At 37.9% G+C, this 20,803-nt stretch overlaps 1 protein-coding gene across 1 annotated transcript in view; it reads left to right on the top strand.

Moving 5' to 3' along the window:
• Positions 1 to 2,864: 2,864 nt before the first annotated feature.
• Positions 2,865 to 20,803, top strand: part of FRS2 (fibroblast growth factor receptor substrate 2) — an 18,646-nt gene continuing 707 nt past the window's right edge. Inside the window, exons 1-6 of the mRNA XM_005419222.2 lie at positions 2,865 to 2,972; positions 5,408 to 5,499; positions 7,332 to 7,518; positions 10,519 to 10,677; positions 11,476 to 11,639; positions 13,837 to 20,803. The exon at positions 13,837 to 20,803 is cut by the window's right edge and continues 707 nt beyond it. Of these exons, the coding sequence (XP_005419279.1) occupies positions 5,434 to 5,499; positions 7,332 to 7,518; positions 10,519 to 10,677; positions 11,476 to 11,639; positions 13,837 to 14,787 (1,527 nt within the window). The 5' untranslated portion in view covers positions 2,865 to 2,972; positions 5,408 to 5,433 and the 3' untranslated portion in view covers positions 14,788 to 20,803. The remainder of the gene's footprint in view (positions 2,973 to 5,407; positions 5,500 to 7,331; positions 7,519 to 10,518; positions 10,678 to 11,475; positions 11,640 to 13,836) is intronic.

Below are 20,803 nucleotides of genomic sequence, written 5' to 3'. Positions count from 1 at the left end.
ATTTTAATTGACAAAGGCAAGTAATAAATCTTAGTGAAGTTACAGCAGTTCCTTCCTTCACTCCCATTAACAAGGTTTAGATGAGTGTTGGTCCTGGTTTCTCTTGCCTGGGGTTTTTACCTTGCCAAGCAGTAATGAACGCGTTAGGGACAAGTGGAAGATAGCGTCCCATCCCTTTCCCCTTCCTTGCAGGATTGCACCCAACCATCACTCATGCTTTGTGAGTGGGAAATTACAGCTACTAAATTTGACATTGTAGACATTACTTAGGGTTGTGACTGTGGAAATGTCTACTTCTTCTTGTGTGTTTAAGTTTGGGTAAATATTTTGCAATCTGGGAAAATTTTAAAAAGTCCCGAACTGAATAAACAACCAACTTGTGATTGGAAGCAACTGTTTGGAGAATTTTGTTATTGCTTTACATTTAAAAGAAGTTAGGTGCTGCAAGTTTGTGTGCTTTCTTTAATCCATTCTAAAACTCTGTTTAGATTGTTTAAGAATCATTTTTAGGTAACTGAAATAGGTTACTCTGCTTTAGGTAACCAAACCATGTAAAAGGTTTAAAACTGTGCTAGAAAAATACCAAGGTAAAGACCAGTGCAAACATACCTGCATTAGGATAGCTTGCCTATGAACATTTTTATTTTAATTATTTTTCTAATGACTACCTCCTAAGATTTCACCAGAGTGGGTGGGTCAAGTTTTCTGCTCCCTCTTTCCATTTGCCTCTTCTGACAATTTTAGTATGGGATTTGGTAAACTTCAATGCCAGTAGTTAGTAAAGTTGTTAATTTTTCTGAAAACTGGGTGGATGTGACTAAGGCTGTGATTCTGTCCCCAGCTGGCTCTGGCACTTGCTATACTCTCTGCTAGCTGGTTTGTTATGCTAAGCCAGCAGAAATCTAACATGACCAAAATCACAGTTTAATAATACCAGCTAGATTGGGTAGGGTCATCCCATAACCAAAGCTTGACCTTGCAGAGGGATAGGTACACAACTCTATGCAAAAGTACATCTCTGTCAAGTAGTTCCATAAGTTAACCTTTTGGTACATTTGTGAAATCTAGGGTTTAGTTTCAAGTTAAGTATAAGTTGTTAATTATTTCCTTTTTTAATGTTTTATTGCAGAGCGCTCACAAATTTATGCTGAGTTGATATCATCCATCTATGTTAATCAGAATGGCTTTATTGGGTCACACTTGAAGTGTCAGTTTGTCCAGTATCCTGTTTCTGACAGTAAATAGTAAATTCTGAGAGCCAATAGTAGATCTATAGGGAAGGGAATAGTAAGAAGGAACATTTTATGATCATTCCTTAAGACCCTTCTAAGCATCTGCGCCTTAGAGACTTTTTGAGCAGGATATGACATCGTTGAGTTTAAAAGTTCTTCGTGGAGCTTGCATTTCTCCAGTTTACTTTCTGAATCTTTAACATTTTGGAACTCATTCCCACAAGACATTGCAGATTGCAAAGCTTAGATACTGATCATGTGCGAAAAAGAACTTTTATGTGTTTGAATCCCCCCTTAGTAATGTCAACTGCTGTTCCCTAATGGTTACATTTGAAAATAGTTGTCCTTTACTTCTCTTTGTCACCTATAATTCTGTACTCATGCTCTGTGTGCTCCTTTTTTTAGGCTGAGTTGTCTAAGGAGCATATTTCTGCTTTTGCTCTGTCTTCTTTGACAGGGGAGCGCTGATGGCACACATTACTACATCTGTGGGTACACTATGGATTTATACAATAGAATTGTATTTTTGGTTTGGCACTTTTAAGTCTTTCCAAACAGTTATGCTTCATTTGCTTTATGATAGCTGTCCAGCTAGAGTTTCCATTGGACTGCATGACTATGTGACTGATCTTTCCTAACAGATAGAGCTCCTTTGCTAGGAGTGTTATTTTTGTATTTGCCAGTGTTGAATTTCTGGCAATCTCTTGCACAATCTCTTCACAAGTGAGAGGGTTCTGCAACTGATGTAATCATGCCTAGGACCTGGGATGAAATTAGGACTACATTACATGTGATGTTATGCAAAAATGCAGAGTGCTTTGGTTTGCCAAGGTGATTTTAATCCAGGGGCAAGACAGGGGGCAGCTGATGAGTACAAAGAATTGCAGTAAAAAAATGTATAAGCAAAGCTGCAGTGGTCTCAAAGAAGTTTGCATAGACATAATAATAAAGTATTATTCTGAGAAATTAGCCCTTTTATTGAGTTTAATAAGCAGCATCAAAGGAAACATCAAGTGCTTGTTTGGCAATTTTACAAACTGAGAACGGAGACTGCCAGCTGTTAGCATGATGGAAGCAGCAGTTAGCTTTAAGTTTTAGATGTGAGTGGGTAGCTAGTGTGAGAATAATCCAGGGGGTGGGGAAGTAAAAGCAAGCAATTTATGGTTAATGTCATGGAGCAAGAATCATGAGGGAAGCAGAGAAAGGGTGATGTGTTAGCCGTACAAGTCAGCATTTGTGTATGTTCAGTAGGATAAGCAAGAGGGTGTTAGAGTGAGTTGTACATGTTCTGTTTGTCTGCTGTGGTTTGGGTTGGGTTGGGTTGGTATGCACTGAGGATAACGGGAGCTTCACATCTGTCATTTCCACACTGAACTGGCTTTGCAGTGAGTGGAGAATGAATGGAGTCCCCAGTGTGACAGGCTGCATTGCAGAAAGGAGTGCCAGATTATTTTCTTCCATAGCATTGAAATGCCAGGGCAACTCACTGCTCAGTCTTATCTAAAACAACCTGAAGACCTTGCTTGACATAATACTCACAAAATAATTATAAACAAAAACATGTATTTTTCTTAGTTTACTAACTGCCATCTTAAAAATAAGGAAAAAAAAGTTATTTTTATTTACCCTTCTAGTTTTAGGTCCAATGATTAGTTCTGTGACAAGACAGCATGACACTTTGAGTATGACAGAAGCCCTGATGCTGCAGCAGAGGCTGGGAATGTTAATGGCCAAATCTAGGTGAGTGATTTTTAATTCTGCCAGTTCCCTAGCTGTTTGATTTCTTCCTCATAGCCTTGGTTCACATCTCTCCTTTGAAGCAGCATTTCAGTTCTTGGTTTTCTTAAATAATAATATTAGAGCATAGTTGTGACAAAATAACAAGCTTGTATGATTATTGATTACATACCCTTTCTTTGTTGTTCCTGAGGTACAGAGGCTGTGCTTCAAACATCTTGATATACACAATATACTACAGCTTTCTTCTTGCAACTCTAGTGACTTTTGTTTCTCCAAAGTGCTTTGCATATTAAGTTCTGGGTTGTTTTTTTTTTTTTTCAAGTTTTTTTAAAGAAGCAGGCACCTGTATTCAACAGACTTGGTCAGTTATTTCATGCTGAATGCATAGAAAGTCTGATCTTAACAGCATGCAGCTATGTAGTTCTGTTTTCACTACAAAAAACATTTGAGGAAGTCTAAGTCTGGGCTTTGTTAAGTGCGTGGATATTTTTTAAGGCTGCTTGAGGCATATGCAACTACATTGAGTGGACCAGAGTATTCCCTGTTAATCTGCCCTGAGGCTGTTGTCACTTGTTGCTCTTCATAGCAGGGGATTCTTAGGGTAAACAGCAGGCTGACAAGAACATCTGAACATTACTGTAGTGAGGCACTGAGGGGTGCCAGGCTAGGAAACCAGGATCAGGTGTCACTACCTGTTTCTCCCTTTCTAAACAGAAGAGGAAGAACAACTACTACTACTACTACAACAACAACTACTGCTACTACTACTACTACTATAAAAATTTCAAAGCTTCACAATGCAGAAAGAAAAAAAAAAAGGTTATATGTAGCATAGCTTCTCTCTGCAGCAGTAGAAGAAAACAAGCAATGCCCAGTTTAATTTTGTGTTGGGGAAAAAATCTTTGTCAACATAATGCATGTTTTCATGCTATGGACAGAAATTACATTAAAGAATCCATGATTTTGAATAGGTGTCTGGTACTTTGCCTCTTTATCACTGGATAAATTTGGAGCAGTGTTGTTACCTCTGCAGGGGATTCTTGGTGGCTGATTTATACAGTCTCTAGAGTAGGAGTACCTCTTTTGAGTGGCTTTTCTGATGAAAAAAGTGGAAGAGTTAACTGCTCTTCATTGTATTCTTTGCATCTTATCCCTTAGCAGAGTAAAGAGCTACATGAACACTAATGCTGCATGTTAAAACAAATGCCTGTCTAGAAACCAAGTCATGGTTTTCTTAAGATGATGACATTGGATATTTTTCCCTCTTGTCAGGAAAACTTATCAGTCCATAGTGTCTTCATTCTTCTTGATTTCTAATGTTGTATCTCTTGTTGACTTAATAGCTCTCTAACAGGATTTTGCCCCATTTTTCATTTGTGTAGTGGAAATTTCAGTTCTTATCCAATATAAAAATTATGTGAATGGGTTACGTTTTCTTTTGTCAGACTTTCTTGTATTTAAGAAATGTGAGACTTAACCCATTTTTCATGGTGGTAGAGGATGAAAGAGCAAGTTGCGAGACTTTGTTCTGTGAACATTTTATTAAACTGTTTTGTGAAAGTTTTGCCACACACAGAGAAGTCTTTAAATGAAAATACCAAAAATATCAAGGTGGTTTTTTTGTTTCATTACTTTAGCCATGCTGTTCAGTGTTACTTGAGTATTTCACTGCTTTAAAACGATGTGTAACACAATTTAATCCAAATGGAACTTAACAGAAATAAGGAAACCCCAAGTTTTAAAATATTTGTGTTGAATGTGGGTTTTTTTCCTTCCCTTGTCTTTGATTACATAGTTTGATATGCACTGCCGTATGGGAAATCATCTAAATTGGAAGCACAGAGCCTCACTGTGTGGCTGCCAGCAGAGGGCTGCCTGCAGGCCTGGAGCCCCTCCTGGAAGCCCCGGAGCTGCCAAAGCCAGAGCAGCCTCTCAGGGCTGCCATATGGGCTCTTTGTGTTGCCTGTGCCTGGTAACCTGCTGCAGCCCAGGGCTTCTAGGGGTGTCCCTAGTGCTGTGCTCCTGAGCCAGGGAGTGCTCATTTAGATAGAACTGGAATCCAGATAGCTGCCTTGCGTAGAAGCCTGGTTTAGGAAATGAAAATCTTACACAATAAGTGGTTGGGTTTTGTTTTCCCCCAAGCTGCTACCATGGGAATTAAGGTGACAAATCAAATGAGTCTGTTTGGTAGTAACCTCAAGGTGAGTTATTGGTAGGACTTTAACAGCTCAGTGTTGCCACTCCTTATTGTCAAATCCAAATTAGCTATCATATCTGTAGTATCTACGTTGACTTTTTTATTGACTGCGACTGGAAGATTCATCATGAAGAATTGTATGTCAGAGTAATTTGCATTGGCTTGTTTGTTCATGTTACTTTGTTTTTACTTCAACTAAATGATCATTTTGTTGGTTGGTTTTTTTTCCCCTCTTTAGAGATCAGATGGTCTTCTGAAGAAGTCATGGGTAGCTGTTGTAGCTGTCCAGATAAAGAAACTGTCCCAGATAACCACCGAAACAAGTTTAAGGTATGCAGCTGGTGTGATGTGCTGTGAACTATTTTGTTGCTTTCTTACAGGCCACGTCTGTGATTAAAAAAAAATTAATGGAAATAGAGTGCAAATTTCTGAACAGCTGAAACACTGCAGTTGCAGGTGCCTGTGGCTACAGGTTTCTCTTGTGCCTTTGAGAAACTCTCTCTTCTCACCGGTGACAGGAATTCCCTAGACAGGGTAGGCTTTTGAGGATAGTTTGGATCTTCAGGAAAGAGAAGAAGCTTGTGATTTTCTTCCATCTCCCTTTCAGTTGGTAGAGCCCAAGTAAGGGGTGTTGCCTATGGAAGGTTACGTTAGGAAAGGAGTCCTTAGCATAAGGGAATCAGTAGCTTTTGGGGAAGTGTGATTATGAACCTGAATGTGGGGTCATCAATAGAAAATTTTAGGACTGCTGGTTTGATTTGAAGGTCGCTGCTGATCATACATTTTGAAAATTTTTGTCCTTTATGTGGAGAAATGTTATTTCTAAGTGCCCTTTTTTCTCAAAAATCTTTGGAATTTATAAGCCTGTGAACACTCGTTCATATGCTTGACATGCTGAGCATGAAGCAGCTGAAGTCAGTGACTGTAAGTCAACATACCTTTGCCTAGGTCACACAAGTCAGATTTGCTTCTGTGCTCCAAACTGTCTCTCTGAGTTGACAAAGGAATGTAATGCTTCCATAGTGAAAACTGATTCATGTGTTGCCTTAGGGCAACCATGAAATGAGCTTTAAAGCCATGGGAATTTCTGGAAATGTTTAATATTTCCAGAAATATTAAACAGTTAAGAAAGCTGAAGGAGAAAATATTTTTCTGTTTCCTTGCTCTTTATGCATTACTTTGTGTAACTAGTTCCTATTTTTCTCCTTGTAGAATTTCTCTATTGTTTGTTTAACAGGGGGGATAGGGGAGGGAGAGATGAAGGAATGTAATCTGCAAAATGAGGAAAATAGGCATAAGCCTCACAGGCAGATGAAACTATTCCTGATTCTTTTTAATTGACTAGATTTCAATGTTGAAAATTTATTTTTTGAGGAGTAACATTAATTCTGTAGGGATTTTTTTTTGGTAGCTTTTTTATTGATTAAGAAAGAATCCTACTAAAAGCAGCATTGTGAGGTAAAATAGAGGGGAAATACATATTGTCCAAACTCTATAAAGGATGCAGATAACCTCAAAACTGGCCTAAAAGCAGAAAGAGCAAGAGTTTCACTTTATATACATTTTTTCACACAAGATAACTATAAGGTATTTGAATTATTTGTTAACTTTAAAAGGGAAACAAAATGTCTAAAACTGTTGGGTGATTCAGCACAGTGCAAGGCTATACATGTATGTGAAGGAAGCTTTATCTTGGAGCCACTTACCCTTTCTCATTCCTTTTCTCAACTGTAAGCAGGGTTCTATGACAAAGCAAATATTTTTTTTTAGAAATGGGGCTCTGAAAGATTCCATTATCTGAGGTATGCCTTATCCATGTGGGAATACTAGAATATGTACATAAAGCCAGCTTAAAAAAATATTTAACTTACAAATCTCTTCCACTTTAAATTTCTCAGCAGATTTTACAGTAATGTTAGGCAGCCTCATTTGTATTGTTTTTAATTAAGTATTATTTTAATTTTCTAAATTCTGGGTTAGGGTAGCACAGAAACTAGTTTGTGAAGTTCTTTTTTTGTTTTTTTTTTTAAACATTCACTTCAAGGATTGTAACTAATATGATAGCACAGATGGAGTCTACCAGCCAGGCATTAAGATTATTGAAAGTGGTGTTGTTTCTCAAAAGTGTAATTACCTGATGCTTTTTAATTTCTTTTTTATAGGTTATTAATGTGGATGATGATGGTAATGAACTGGGTTCTGGCATAATGGAACTTACAGATACAGAACTAGTTTTGTACACCCGTAAAAGAGACTCTGTAAAATGGCACTACCTCTGTCTCCGTCGCTATGGCTATGACTCAAATCTTTTCTCTTTTGAAAGTGGTCGAAGGTGTCAAACTGGACAAGGTATGTGGAAATGTTGTATATAAAACTTTTTGCAAATTTATTTGATGTTGGAAGATATTTGCCAGTCCTTTGGGAAGAGTTATAAAGGCTATAGTTCTGTATGTGAATGTGGTTTATGGAAAAAAATTACCTTATGAGGAATGGTCTTCTGGTAAAATGAGGATTTGATTTGCACGTGGTTTTTGGCATTTTTAGGTCTGGAGGACTTCAAGGTTCTCTGTGAGTATTCTTTTGGTCAACTTAGGAAATTCTCCTGCCTCAGAAGTTGATTTGACTTCCAGGGGAGGCAGTAGAATCTGAAACTGTGGAAGAATGCCCTCAGAATTCAACAAATTCTCTATTTTTAAGGTTTTGAGAGCCTGGAGCACTGATATGAACAGGATGTCCCCAGCTTGTTATTGTCTTCAGTAATGCACTTGTGTTTCATCCTCTTCCTAAAGCAAATACACTTTCATTAATATCAATGACATAATTCTCAAATTTTTGTATGAGCTGTGTATACTTCAGCTATGCTCAGTTATTTTTTGAGTGGCTTTCATCAGAAAAAGATGGTTACGTTTCCAGTAGCCAGATCATGCCTGTCTTGGCCAAAGTTGGCTCCCTCTGAGAATACTCAGGTGTTTCTCTCTTCCCTGCAGCAGTCCCTGAGGGACGGAGCTGTTTCTGTTTAGCTCTCAGCCTTGTTTTGCATCTTCCTACTGTGAAATAGTTGTGTGTGCTTGGAATTCTTATCCATTCATATGTTGTGAAGTTAAGTTCCAATGTTCTTCTGGATTTTTGGCATTTACCAGTGTTCTTATCAATAATTTTAGACATTGAGAAATCACGGGTTTTGTTTTTTAACTTCACTGTTAAAAAGTCAGAAAGATGGAAGAATTGGATCATATATAAATCTAGTCAATATTCATTGTCCAAGCAGAGATAAAGGAAGAAAAGGTTTGATTTTTTTATATTGGGAGTTTAAAAGGCACTCTTAGTTCATCTCCAAATGAGAAATGGAGATATTTTCAAACACTGAAGTATACTCTGTAATAAACTAAATTTTCATAATTCTTAAAGTAATAAACTTTGTTTTGAAGATAATCACTTTAATGTGTTTTGCAGTTGAATTTACTGTTTCTTCTGAACATTGAAAACAGATACTAATAATACTTAATTGAAATACTAATTTGAAGGTTGTTCTCTACAGTCTATTAGCAAGTCTGCAAAATCTTACACCAAGTCTAATTGACTTCACCACTTTCCTTCTAATTTTTCCTTTTTTTTTATAAACAAGATTAAGCAGGCTGTGTAAGCAGCAACCCTTTCCTCCCTCTTTTGTTTCTTGCCTTCCTTATGTAATACTAAAATACTGAGAATATTGGGAAAAAAGAAATCTGGCAGAAAATGTTCTCTGCTGCCCTTTTGCAATGGAACATTGTTCCTGAGACCTACAGTGGGTTTTGTGGGCAGAGTTGCAAAACTTCACTTCATGGGATGACCAAGAAGTTTTTCATTTGAGAATTCCCTGAATACTGCCCAGAAACTTCTTACATTAGTCAGTATTCTTGTTTCTGTTTTTCCTTTAATATCAAGTTATTTCTATTGTTAAGCTGTGAGAAGCAATGATGGTGAAACATTGAGTTTGTGCTAGTTATTAAAAACCTTGTAGACATGTCTTGGGAGCACATCTAACAGATAATTCAGGGTATAAAACCTGGAGAAGTTGGTATGTGACCATGTTGTGTGACAGATCGCATTGTATTTAATACGAATGTCTTTAAAGGCAGCTGAATTTCTCAGAAACATACTGAGAAAGTTTGTGAACCTAGATTTGTAAAAAAATCATGGGTTTTCTCCATGAAAATTCAAATATCCAGTGTGAATGTTCAGAAATACACAAAATATTACACATGGACTATTGTACGTGGCTGGATTAGGGGTCAGGGACATAGAGTAATAGAAGTTCTATAGCTGCAGTGTTGCAAACATGAAGCTGATTCAGTGCAGCAGCTGCATATTAATAGCTAAGCATTGTTCCTCGTAGCCCATTTGGTGTATTCCCAGCTGGGGCTGTGTGAACTTCTGCCATGTGAAGCATTTCTGGTGGTTCTGATCTGTAACAACTCTGCGTCCCTAAATAAATATATGATGGTAGTAATTGCCAGCATATTCACATAACTGCACTTGCAGAAGTGGCTATATAGGTAGGTACTTTTCAGTAAAGAGTGTTTTAAGATTGTAATACTCACTTTAAAAAATGAGCACCTGCCCCCACGTTTAACAAGCATGTCAACTTTAACTTCATGCTTTCAATGGAAGAATAATCCAAAGCTGCGACTTTGCTGGTGAGGGTAAGTTGGGACACTCCCTGCTGTTCAAAGGCAAAGTGGCACAATACACACGCAAAATACACGGTATTGCTGCTAACTTTGTGTTCTGTGTCTATCCTTTAGCCTAAAGCAATTAGTTTGTTACTGTCTGTTCACACAGTTTGTCTTACTAGCTTTTCATTTTAGTCTTCTTAAAGAAACTGAACTTGTATCCAGTGTTTAAATCCTTTTTTGTTGTGCAGGTATCTTATTTTTATAGTAGTTTAATAGAAATCTGATTTAGGAAATACAACTTTGTAGCACCACCGTAGTTTCATTTAATGTTTTTTAAATATATATTTATTTAACAGGTATTCTTTTTATTAGTTTTAAAAAAACCCAAAAACCAACTTGTTTTTTTCCCCTCATTTAGCAGTCAAAACTTAGTTTTGCTCCTAACTGAATTGGTTTTCTGGTCTTATTTAACTTTTGGTGCATGGGAACCTTATTCTTCTATTAGATAACCACTTTAAAGGTTGTCACAGTAATTTTGTGAGTTTTGGTGCAATAAAAGTTTTGTAACACTTTTGCTTCTTTAGCAGGTTTTCATTATGTGGATTCCAGTTCTATTTCTTGCAAGTTATATATATTGTAAGGCATGTTTCTGAGTTACAGGATTTTGATTTTTTTTTTTTTTATGTATTTATAGGAATCTTTGCCTTTAAGTGTGCCCGGGCAGAAGAGCTATTTAACATGTTACAAGAGATAATGCAGAATAACAGCATAAATGTGGTAGAAGAACCAGTAGTAGAAAGGAATAATCATCAAACTGAGTTGGAAGTACCAAGAACCCCTCGAACACCTACCAGTAAGTATGGTTCTACTGTCAGATGACATACCTGAATGTAATTTGGTTAGCTGAAAATAGCATTTGATTTGAATTTAATCTTTAAGTAATTAAAAAGAAGGCTAATTTCAAGCTAAGAGGTAGTAATGCATTCTCTCGAGGTACTTGCTGAGGATTATCTTCAAGAAGTAAGTTTTGGGAACTTAGTTGTTGCATAAGAACACTTATGAATACACCTGTTGAATTGCTTTATGATATGTCAACATGCTTTACCTGTAGCATTTCACAGAAATGTTAATGCTGGGCAAGATTTCAAACTTTTTATTAGGAGGAAAAAATACTGTTTAAATCACATGTGCACTTGGTTTGGAATCTTTCTTTTGCTCTGAGTAGTATGAGTGAAGTATTTATCTAAAATTTTCTTATATTTTTGAAATCTCAGGCAGATGGCTTGATATTTGAAACTAGGAATTCCAGCTTATTGATGATTTCAGAGAAATGGAAGCTTAGATAAAGGAGTCTCTGTTTGTCAGGGGGAGATGTTAATGGGGGAAAGAGAAGTTGGAGGGAGTTTACTGGGTGTGTAATACACCTAGTTTTCAGTGGCTGCTTCATAAATATGTTCTGGTAAATACTGGGATGCTGTTCTGTTTTCCATTTCCTTCCTCCAAGCAAAATTGAGCTTTGTGAATACTTAATATTGTTTTACATATTTTACTTTCTCTTTTGAAAATTAAACTTAAGATATGAAGTATCTTATTCATATACAGTAAAATGTTCTATTTTAATATGGTTTTGGCTGTTTTCTAATTGAACCAGCTCCTGGATTCAATGCACAAAGTTTACCCAACGGCTATCCCAGATATCCATCTTTTGGAGATGCTTCATCACACCCTTCCAGCAGACACCCTTCTGTCGGCAGCGCACGCCTCCCCTCTGTCGGTGAAGAATCAACACATCCTTTACTTGTAGCAGAGGAGCAAGTGGGTGTTTTTTTCCCTTTGTACAACTGAGCTTCTACATTACTTCAGACTTTTCTAGTGATTGTTCTGTTGGCTTTCACTTGTGTTGCAGTATCAGGTGTAAAGTATTCCTACAGTATTTTAACTACCTCAGAAAAGTGTTTGCCTTGCCTCTTAAATAATGATAATGAGAGATCCTGGTCAAAACGCTTCTTTAAATGTAAGTCTTCTATTTGCCAAATAGAAGTCATGGAATAATTTGCGTTAGAAGGGACCTCCAGTCTCTATATCAAAGTTTTAAGTTAGAGACAGCTGCACAGACCATTGTCCTGGTCATGTTTTAAATACTACAGGCAAGGGGATTCCACAGAATCTGTGCCATGTGTTCCAGTGTTTCACCACTTTTGTTGTGAAATCATCTCTCTCTAATTTGTTATCAGATTTTTGCCTGTTACATCTGGTGTTGGCCTTTTGCTGAACATCCCCAAAAAAGGTCTGGCTCTGTCTTTGCTTTATCTGTTAGGTAGTTGAAAATAGCTATTAGGTGGTTCCCTGCATTCTCTTAAAATGGAACTAAGATGGTGTCCTCAGCTTCTCCTTGTGCTCCAATTCCTCTCTAGTCACAGCCCTCCTCAGTACTAGCATCACTGCACTAGCCTCAGTATGGTGCTGTCTGTCGTGTACTCTAGAGCTCAGGTTCATTCTTGTGAGAGCTGAATTAATGGTAATAGTGACTTTCCTTAACTTACTGGCTGTGCTATTGCTAGCACAAACCAGTGCATGTTTGGTTTTCATTGCTCCTAGAGCAGACTGCTGACTCACATTCAACTTACCATCCACCTGGATCCCTGAAGTTTTGCTGCAAGGCTGTTTTCAATCAGTTGGCATCTACTGTTGGTGTAGTTTCATACCAAGCACTGGATTTTCTATTTGCTGTTGCTGAACTTCATAAGGTTTCTCTGTGGTCAGTTCTCTAGGCTGCAGAGATCCCTCTCGGTGGAAACCCTGCCGGTCTGGATAGACTGAAAACTGTCAGGGTATCTTCTCTCTCATCATTCAGGTTGCTGATGAAAATGACAGTCAAATTTATAAATGTCATGTGGTTTAGGAAGACTTTCATGTGTGACAAGAAACAGTTTTGCAAACCAGAGAAGGTAGCCAGAGCAGAGGGCTGTGAACTGTCTTGTGGGAAAGGATTTGTTAGGAGCCCTCACAGAAGAGCTCAGGTGTTATCGTTGGAGTTACTGAATAGTAAGTGAGTTTAAAAAATCACTGGAGGAGTCAAGTGATCTGGTAAATGACACTTCAGCTGGCAGAGCTTGACAGAGAGGGTGGCAAGCTACATGACTGCTGCTGTAAAATACTACTTTTGCTTTTTGGGTATCCAGACATAAGATTAAAATTTAGAGAAGGAATCCAGTCTTTCCCATTCAGCCTTGTATTGATCCACTGTGGTAATTGGAGGGATATAATCTAGGAGGGTATCACTGCCTTTCTTAGTGACATACAGTGCCAACTCCTCCTTCTTTTTAATTTTGAGTGCCACACTTCATACGGAAATGTATCTTTTTCTGCGAGTTCCTGTTCTTAGGAGGCTGTTGGCTCTTGAAGAAAGAATGGATAGTTCTTCCTCTAGACCTCTCTTTTTGTTCCTGGAGTAGTACACAAGGCAGGAGACCAAGGGTTTTCTTAGGTCTCTCTGTGGTTTTCTTTTTGGTTGTTGTTTTTTTTTCCTTATATGGACAGTAGATTTCCTTGCAATGTGGAAGTTATGAACATAAACTTAGCCACACTAATTGCTGGTCACTGGTAAAGGGACAACAAAGTAGAGCTCTCAGTGATGTGCCCAGGTATAGTTATGAGCTAGGCTGGTAGGCTGGAGCAGCTCAAGGTGGCCTTGATTAGAGCCAAACTCTAGAGCACAATTGAGATAAAACATCAAATAAAAATAATTATCAGTGTAAGATATAAATTCTGTTTTTTCATTAGAGGAACATTAACATAACTAATAACAAAATTTCTGGGAAAAAACCTAAAACTGACTACAGTTCAGCAAAATGCAGGAGAGGTGACTTTTGCTCTTAAACACCTGCCAACACAAGTTTTTCTTTTCAGCTATTTTGATTTGAAAAGCGGGGAGTTAAGAAGCTAATAAATTTGGATGGGGAGGGGAAGGCACAATTGTGTTTGAATTTCTTCTTTTTTCTTTCCGTTTTAGGTGCACACTTACGTAAACACTACTGGAGTACAAGAGGAAAGAAAAAATCGATCAAGTGTGCACGTGCCACTGGAATCAAAGCTTTCAAACACTGAAACAACTAAAGCAAAAGAAGATCAGATGTGTACTGATGACAGAGATGCTCAGGTGCTCCTGGAGCCTGAAGGAGTGAAGTTTGTTTTAGGACCAACACCTGTTCAAAGGCAGTTAATGGAAAGAGAGAAACTGGAACAACTTGGGAGAGATCAAGTTAGTGGCAGCAGCACAAACAACACTGAATGGGACACTGGGTACGACAGTGATGAACGTAGAGAGACGCCATCTGGTAATAAATTGGTGTATGAAAATATAAATAGGTTATCAATCCCTAGTGCCTCAGGGGTCAGGAGAGGTCGCTTGACATCAACCAGTACCTCAGACACCCAGAACATTAACAACTCTGCTCAGAGGAGAACTGCGCTGCTGAACTATGAGAACTTGCCATCCTTGCCTCCTGTTTGGGAAGCCCGGAAGCTGAGCAGAGATGAAGATGACAGTTTAGGACCAAAGACCCCGTCTCTGAATGGCTACCATAATAACCTAGATCTAATGCATAACTATGTCAATACAGAGAATGTAACAGTACCAGCAAGTGCTCATAAAGTAGAATTTACACGACGTCGGGACTGCACCCCAACAGTCTTTAACTTTGACATTAGGCGTCCAAGTTTAGAACACAGGCAGCTCAACTATATACAGGTTGACTTGGAAGGTGGTAGTGACTCTGACAACCCTCAGACTCCAAAAACCCCCACCACTCCACTTCCGCAAACTCCAACCAGGCGCACAGAGCTGTATGCTGTGATAGACATTGAAAGAACTGCTGCTATGTCAAGCTTGCAAAAAGCACTGCCCCGAGATGATGGTACTTCTAGGAAAACTAGACATAACAGTACTGACCTGCCTATGTGAGCCTGGGGAGCATTGAATCATTTGCACCTTTTGTGAAGTTTATAAAATTGAAGATGCGAGTACTTTGCATTTCTTAACACTAACGCCTTTTATAGACTAATAGAACTTTTTCTGCATACTTCATGTACTTGTCTTACTAAAGGGAATTAATGTAGAGCAAGTATTCATTTTAGATAACACTATTTCATTCTACAGTAGAAGTAATTACTGCATAGCAGCATCACCACCTTTCACAGTGCCTCTTTAATTGATTAGAGTCTGAGTGACATGCCAGTTTTGAATTTATAAATATTCTGGTCTGGTGCCTATACTCATTAATGGCATTTATAACACTTTTTAAAGCCTCTTGATATGTGCATTATTAGCAGGTAAACCTAATCTTTCAATATACATATTGACGTTCGTTCCTCGTTGAAGTGGTTCCTCCAGAATGAATTGTGTGTAATATGTTAATTCACTCAGTTTGACATACACAGGATATATTGGTTCATCTCAAGGAATATAAACATCACACCTTTTTTGTCTGTGGGCAAGAAGGCCTCTAATTCCTGACAGTTTTCTTGTGTGATATTTGAGAGGTCCCATTGATGGTTGTTGATCAGAGCTATAAACACATCAAAAACCAACCTTAAGCTCCTTCCGTTGGAATAGAATTCCAAGTGACATATCAAATTCCCTCTGAAATCTGACAAAAATTTTATCTCGTTAGAGTTTTGGGGTTTTTTGTGAAGGAATTCACAGGTGGGCTGTATGAATTAAGGCTCTCTTGTCATTTCTTAGTTCAGTGTGCCTTCTTTTCTTTGCATTTGTGTGTTTCCTTTTTATTTGTTCCATAATGTCTTGTTTTAAAAGTCAAAATTTTGTACATAGCTTTAATTGTTCAGGATTATCTATGTGTTTGTCTTACTCTGCCTTTGACAAAGCAAGACTCTTGAAGGTCAAATGGTTGTCTTCGTCTAGTGTTCTACTTTTTTATGCCTGACAGAAATATCCCAGCTCTCCAGCAGCATGCATTATTGCACAACTGGAAAGGTTTATTATGCAGTTATTGTCTTCCTCTAAAGCATGAAACACAGGTTACATGGGAGGCAGGGTACTGGACTTGGTAGTTCTTTATAGGAAGTTGTACGTTCTAGCAATGTGCATCCATAGGTGATAATGTCCTTTAATTTAAAAAGATACGTAGTAAATTATCTGAAGGTAGTATTATCTATGAGCATATTTGTTTTCCTTTTGCAGTTGGTGAATTTGGTTACAATGATGGCTGCTCAGTGTTACAGGTACATCCAGGTAGAATGTTGTTTGTTGAATATGCCAGAGGCACCCTTAGACTTTTTTTTTCTGTTTTGTTTATTAATACTCTGAATAATCTTAGAATTCTGGCAGTATTGCAGGTGCACCTTGGTACTAGCAGCAGAAGAGATTGCTCTTGAGCCTGTGATTGCAAAGGAACTGACGCTTGTGTGAGCTGGTATGATGTAAAATAACCCTTGAACTGTGAGGAAAAACATGCAAGAAAAGCCATTTGGAGATCTGAAAAAGCATTAAGGGTCTCCATGCAATATTTGAATTGAAGTTTTATAAAAACCAAACTACAATTATTTTCTGTCTTTTAAATTGGTGTGTATTTCTGTTCCTACAACCTTTTTCTTTGGTCTTCTCTCATTTAGTAGTGGCAGCAGTAGTAGCAGCACCTGAAATATATCTCTTGCCATACCAATAGGTGGCATCAGGCCACCTTTTCACTCTGGCTTTCATTATTCTTTACAAACTGTATGGTACTGAAATACCGGATAGACAAAGAACATAATTTGCTGAAGTAAAAGATGGGAGTCATTGAGACCACTGTGAGGAACTTAAAAGAGATTTTTTTATAAAAAACCTTATTAATTATTTCATGGTCAGCTTCTGCATACTCTTGTGATAGACTCACTGACTTGTGAGGAGACCTTGGTACTCAAGAAGGTAAAGACTACCTAGAGTTAGGCATTTTAAAGGTTGTAGCCTGGTGGGGCATTGGTCTCTTCTCCCAGTCAGCCAGCAACAGGACAAGAGGGCATAGGCTTAAGCTGTGCCAGGTAGATGTTAGCAAGAAATTCTTCACAGAAAGGCTGATTAGGCATTGGAATGTGCTGCCCAGGGAGGTGGTGGAGTCACTGTCCCTGCAGGTGTTTAAGGAAAGACTGGACATGGCAGTTGGTGCCATGGTCTTGTTGACAAGGTGGTGTTCAGTCATAGATTGGCTTCAGTGGTCTCAGAGGTCTTTTCCAAGCCTACTGATTCTGTGATTGTGTAACTGCTCCCTCACATCTTTGCCATTGCCTCACCTTATGGACCTCTTGGTCTGTACTGAAGAGAAATTACCATGTATTGCAAAATTCTTACTGGGTTAATATTATTGGTGTGATTACTGTTCTTAGCATATAGCTCACTTAAATTTGTGAGCTGCATGTGTTTTGAGGCAAACCTATTTGATCTAGCTAGCTGCTTAGCAATATATGGTCCTCATCTGTATAGTTTGGACTAATTAACTGGACCCTTAAAACACACCTGTGAGGCAGGGAAGTAATAATATTCTTAACTACTAAATAGGGAAGCAGAGGCTTTGGGTAGATCATAAGTGACCTGCTGAAATTTTAACAACCAGCCATGTCCCTCCTTAGTTCCAGTGCACTGTCCTATGCATTTATTCTGAATAGTCTCAGATAAAAAGAATGGTCTGAGCAAATTTTTTTGCATTATTGCAAGTTTCGCAATGTTTTCTTAGCTCTGGTCCCCAGAATTGAGAACATACTGAAATTTCAACTGTCTGTAGCCTTAATTATATTAAGAAGTCTGATGACATATTTTCCAGGACTACTTTTTTAACCTGTTAGGTTTCACAGGTGGGATAATGCTTTCTCGTTTTGTGTACGCTGCAAATATGCTGGGTAGTCCCTGTCACCCACACTACTCATCTTTAGCATTCCTTATTTTCTGCCCCTTGAAGTAGATGCAGTTGCAATGCACTTTACCCTTTGAGACTTGGTAAATATTTTTTCAATTCAGTCTCTTTTAAAGGCTGTGATGTTAGATTTAGTGTCTGTAATCTAGGATTCAGTTTTCAGCTGAAATCTCTCCATGGTATTTAGATCATATTTATTTTGGGCCCACAGGTGTATAGACTGAGAAACTAGAAATATGTAACCATTTTCTTTAGTAAATGTGGCATGTTAAGTTTACATAAACTACGTCCTGTAAAAATGGTAGCATCTCCATCCAATTCTACTTTTCATCCATAATGGGCAGTTGGTTGCTGCCCTTCAAACACATTTGGCAAGGGGAAACCTTTAACTGTAGGTATTCCTTTAGTGCAATGATTTGGGAAAGACATACATTACTGTATCTTTTAAACAAGGAAACTGAGTTGTTAACGAACACAGAAGAGTGACCAAAAGTACATAATATTGTGCTAGAAATACAGGGAATGAGAATTTATTCCATTGTTGTATCAGGAAAATATACTTTTCCTCAAAATCATGTCAGAAGGAGGACCAATTGTTTTCATTTTTGTGGTGTTTTTTGCTAACTTCCTAAAACAATATTGAAAAAGACCATTCTGAAAACCATGACACTCATTGGAACATCTTTTGTTTCCCCCAATAAGTATGTTCTGCATTTAACAGGGGTTGAATCTGATGATGTGCATTGAAGCACTATTCCTATTAACATCTTCAGAGCTTTTATAGAAAATATAAGTGTTGAAGTAAAAATTTCATATAATAAATTGATAAAATGTCCTTCCCCCCACCGGTCCCCCCCCTTGATGTTTGGATATTTGTGTGTGTTTGCACCTCTGACTAGGGCTTGGGTGTAAAAAGGATCATGGAAATGTGTAAAGTGTACAAAGTCCAAACCAATGTCAAAATAGGGCTGCTTTTTATAGGTGACGGATCAGCTGTTGATTTTGCTGGTTTTATAACACTGTGTATTGGCTCAAAATCTGGCTGTTCTTGTTTTTATTGTATATTTACCCGCTTCTCAATGAGAGAGATTCAAGAGAGAGCAGATTGTTCTTATTCACTGTCGCTGAAGTAAGAGTGGAAATTCTGATTCATGTCAGTAGTTTGAGCATACAGTGATGTATCTAATTTGGACATCTGTTTTTAAGCAGTATTCCTCGCTTCATGTAAGGTGAGATCCATGGTGAAATTCCATTTCTGCACTGTACTAATTTATTTAATGGCTGCAAATAAGATGAAACTAATGGAGTAGGAACTAGTAGTGGACTTAAATCTGAAATTCTCCTATTTCCCTAGAGGAGTCTGGTCCTTCATTGTGATAGATAGAGTTAGGTGTTTTTTGGAATTTAATGATATGATCTTTCCCATCTCTTCCTTGAGGTAGCAATTCAGGCATTTATATTTGACAGTATTTACTTAATATAAACCTAAGTTCATTTATTATATCTTTATTTTTAATTCATATACACTCCAAGAAAAAAAAAATCCAGAAGAAATTCCACCACAAAAAACTGCGTTAAGTTGGAGTCAGGTTTGCTGATGTCCTTCTTACAGAAGATTATGAAAAAGGAAGTCATGTTGAGGTTCTTTCACGATCTTTAGGAATTACTTCCTCTTTTGGATAAGATGAGTGAATCAGATGGAAAAAAAAGAGCAACTTAGCATCTGCAACTCTGACCATGTATACATTATTTCTTGTGCTGTGCTGTAAGGTATGTGAGTAAGTCTGTCAGATGTCTTACAAGGATATTTTCCTACCACGGTGTTTACTCCAGATTAACGCAGTATTTTGTTTGGAAGTATGTAGGTGTACAGGTAGAAATAGAATATGAGAAATAAGGTCGATGAAACAAGTGTTGGACATTTCTATATTTTTATACATTATGAAGGGCATTTTTGAAATTTTTCTTGCAGTTTTAGTAATTATTTAGTGTGGTAATATACATATATTGTGACAATGTTTTCCGCTATATCCATTACTTTGGTGTGATTCTATTTTATGTAGCAAATATGTGTATATAGAAAGGAGATTATGTAAAAACTATCATTAAAAAATAGGCTCAAGCCCTTCAGAACAGGGACCATCCTCCTCTGTGTCTACAAAGTACTAAATGCCTTGGGGTCCCAGCCAGAGCTCCTGTCTGAGACCTGTAGTGACCGAATTGCCAAGTGAGGAGTGTGGGAAGCAGCTCCCTGCTTTCCCTGAGAAGCCTTAGTATGAAAGGTGCGGTGAAGCTCACCCTGCCAGTCCCTGGAGCTGGGGCGGTGCAGTGTGTACAGCTGTCAGCAGCACCACCTGCCAAGCCACCCAGGGAGCCCAGAGCATCCTTTGCTCCGGTCCTTCCCCTTGGCAGTTGTAAAGGAAGTCTGACAAGGACCTTGATGTCATCAGGAATCTTCCTTGTTAGCGGGGTGACCCTTCCAGAGCTTGTTCGGTCTGCATGCAGTGTCCTTTGAAGACGAAGAAATTATTCCTGTTGACTTCAAGGGCCACTGGATGTGCTCCTGCAAGATCAAGTACTGCTGGCATAGCAGCTCTGTTACACGTGAGGACCTGCTTGGTCAAGTTCTTCAGGAATGGTCTAAAAGGATGTAAAAATATAAATATATTTAATTACATGTACTGAAAACCAAATCCTATTTGTTGTGGTCAGAGTTCAGATAATTATGGGAATTTTGATTTCTTAGTCATAGTTGCATATATATTGCTTTAACTGTTGTGTATGAAAGAGGAAGTGATTCTAAAATGTGTGAAAGATCAGGACTACACCTGTTTTTTAATGGTAATGTTATTTAGGAATGGATGTCAGCGACTTTAACTCCATAATAATGCAGGTTTTTTTGCATTGGAATATGTGTGTATATCATACACCCACATTTTATATATAATATATTATATATTTGGTAATAACTTTGTATTTTGAAATTTTGCCAAATCGCAAACACGGATGTTCTCACTTGTAAGACTTTGGTACTTAATAACTGAATGTATAAGAAATGCTCTGGTATGAGAG

Source organism: Geospiza fortis, unplaced genomic scaffold (genome assembly GCF_000277835.1).
Source record: "Geospiza fortis unplaced genomic scaffold, GeoFor_1.0 scaffold166, whole genome shotgun sequence".
Taxonomy (NCBI): domain Eukaryota; kingdom Metazoa; phylum Chordata; class Aves; order Passeriformes; family Thraupidae; genus Geospiza; species Geospiza fortis.
Note: the sequence above shows the minus strand (reverse complement) of the source record. Positions and strands in the feature narration are given on the sequence as shown.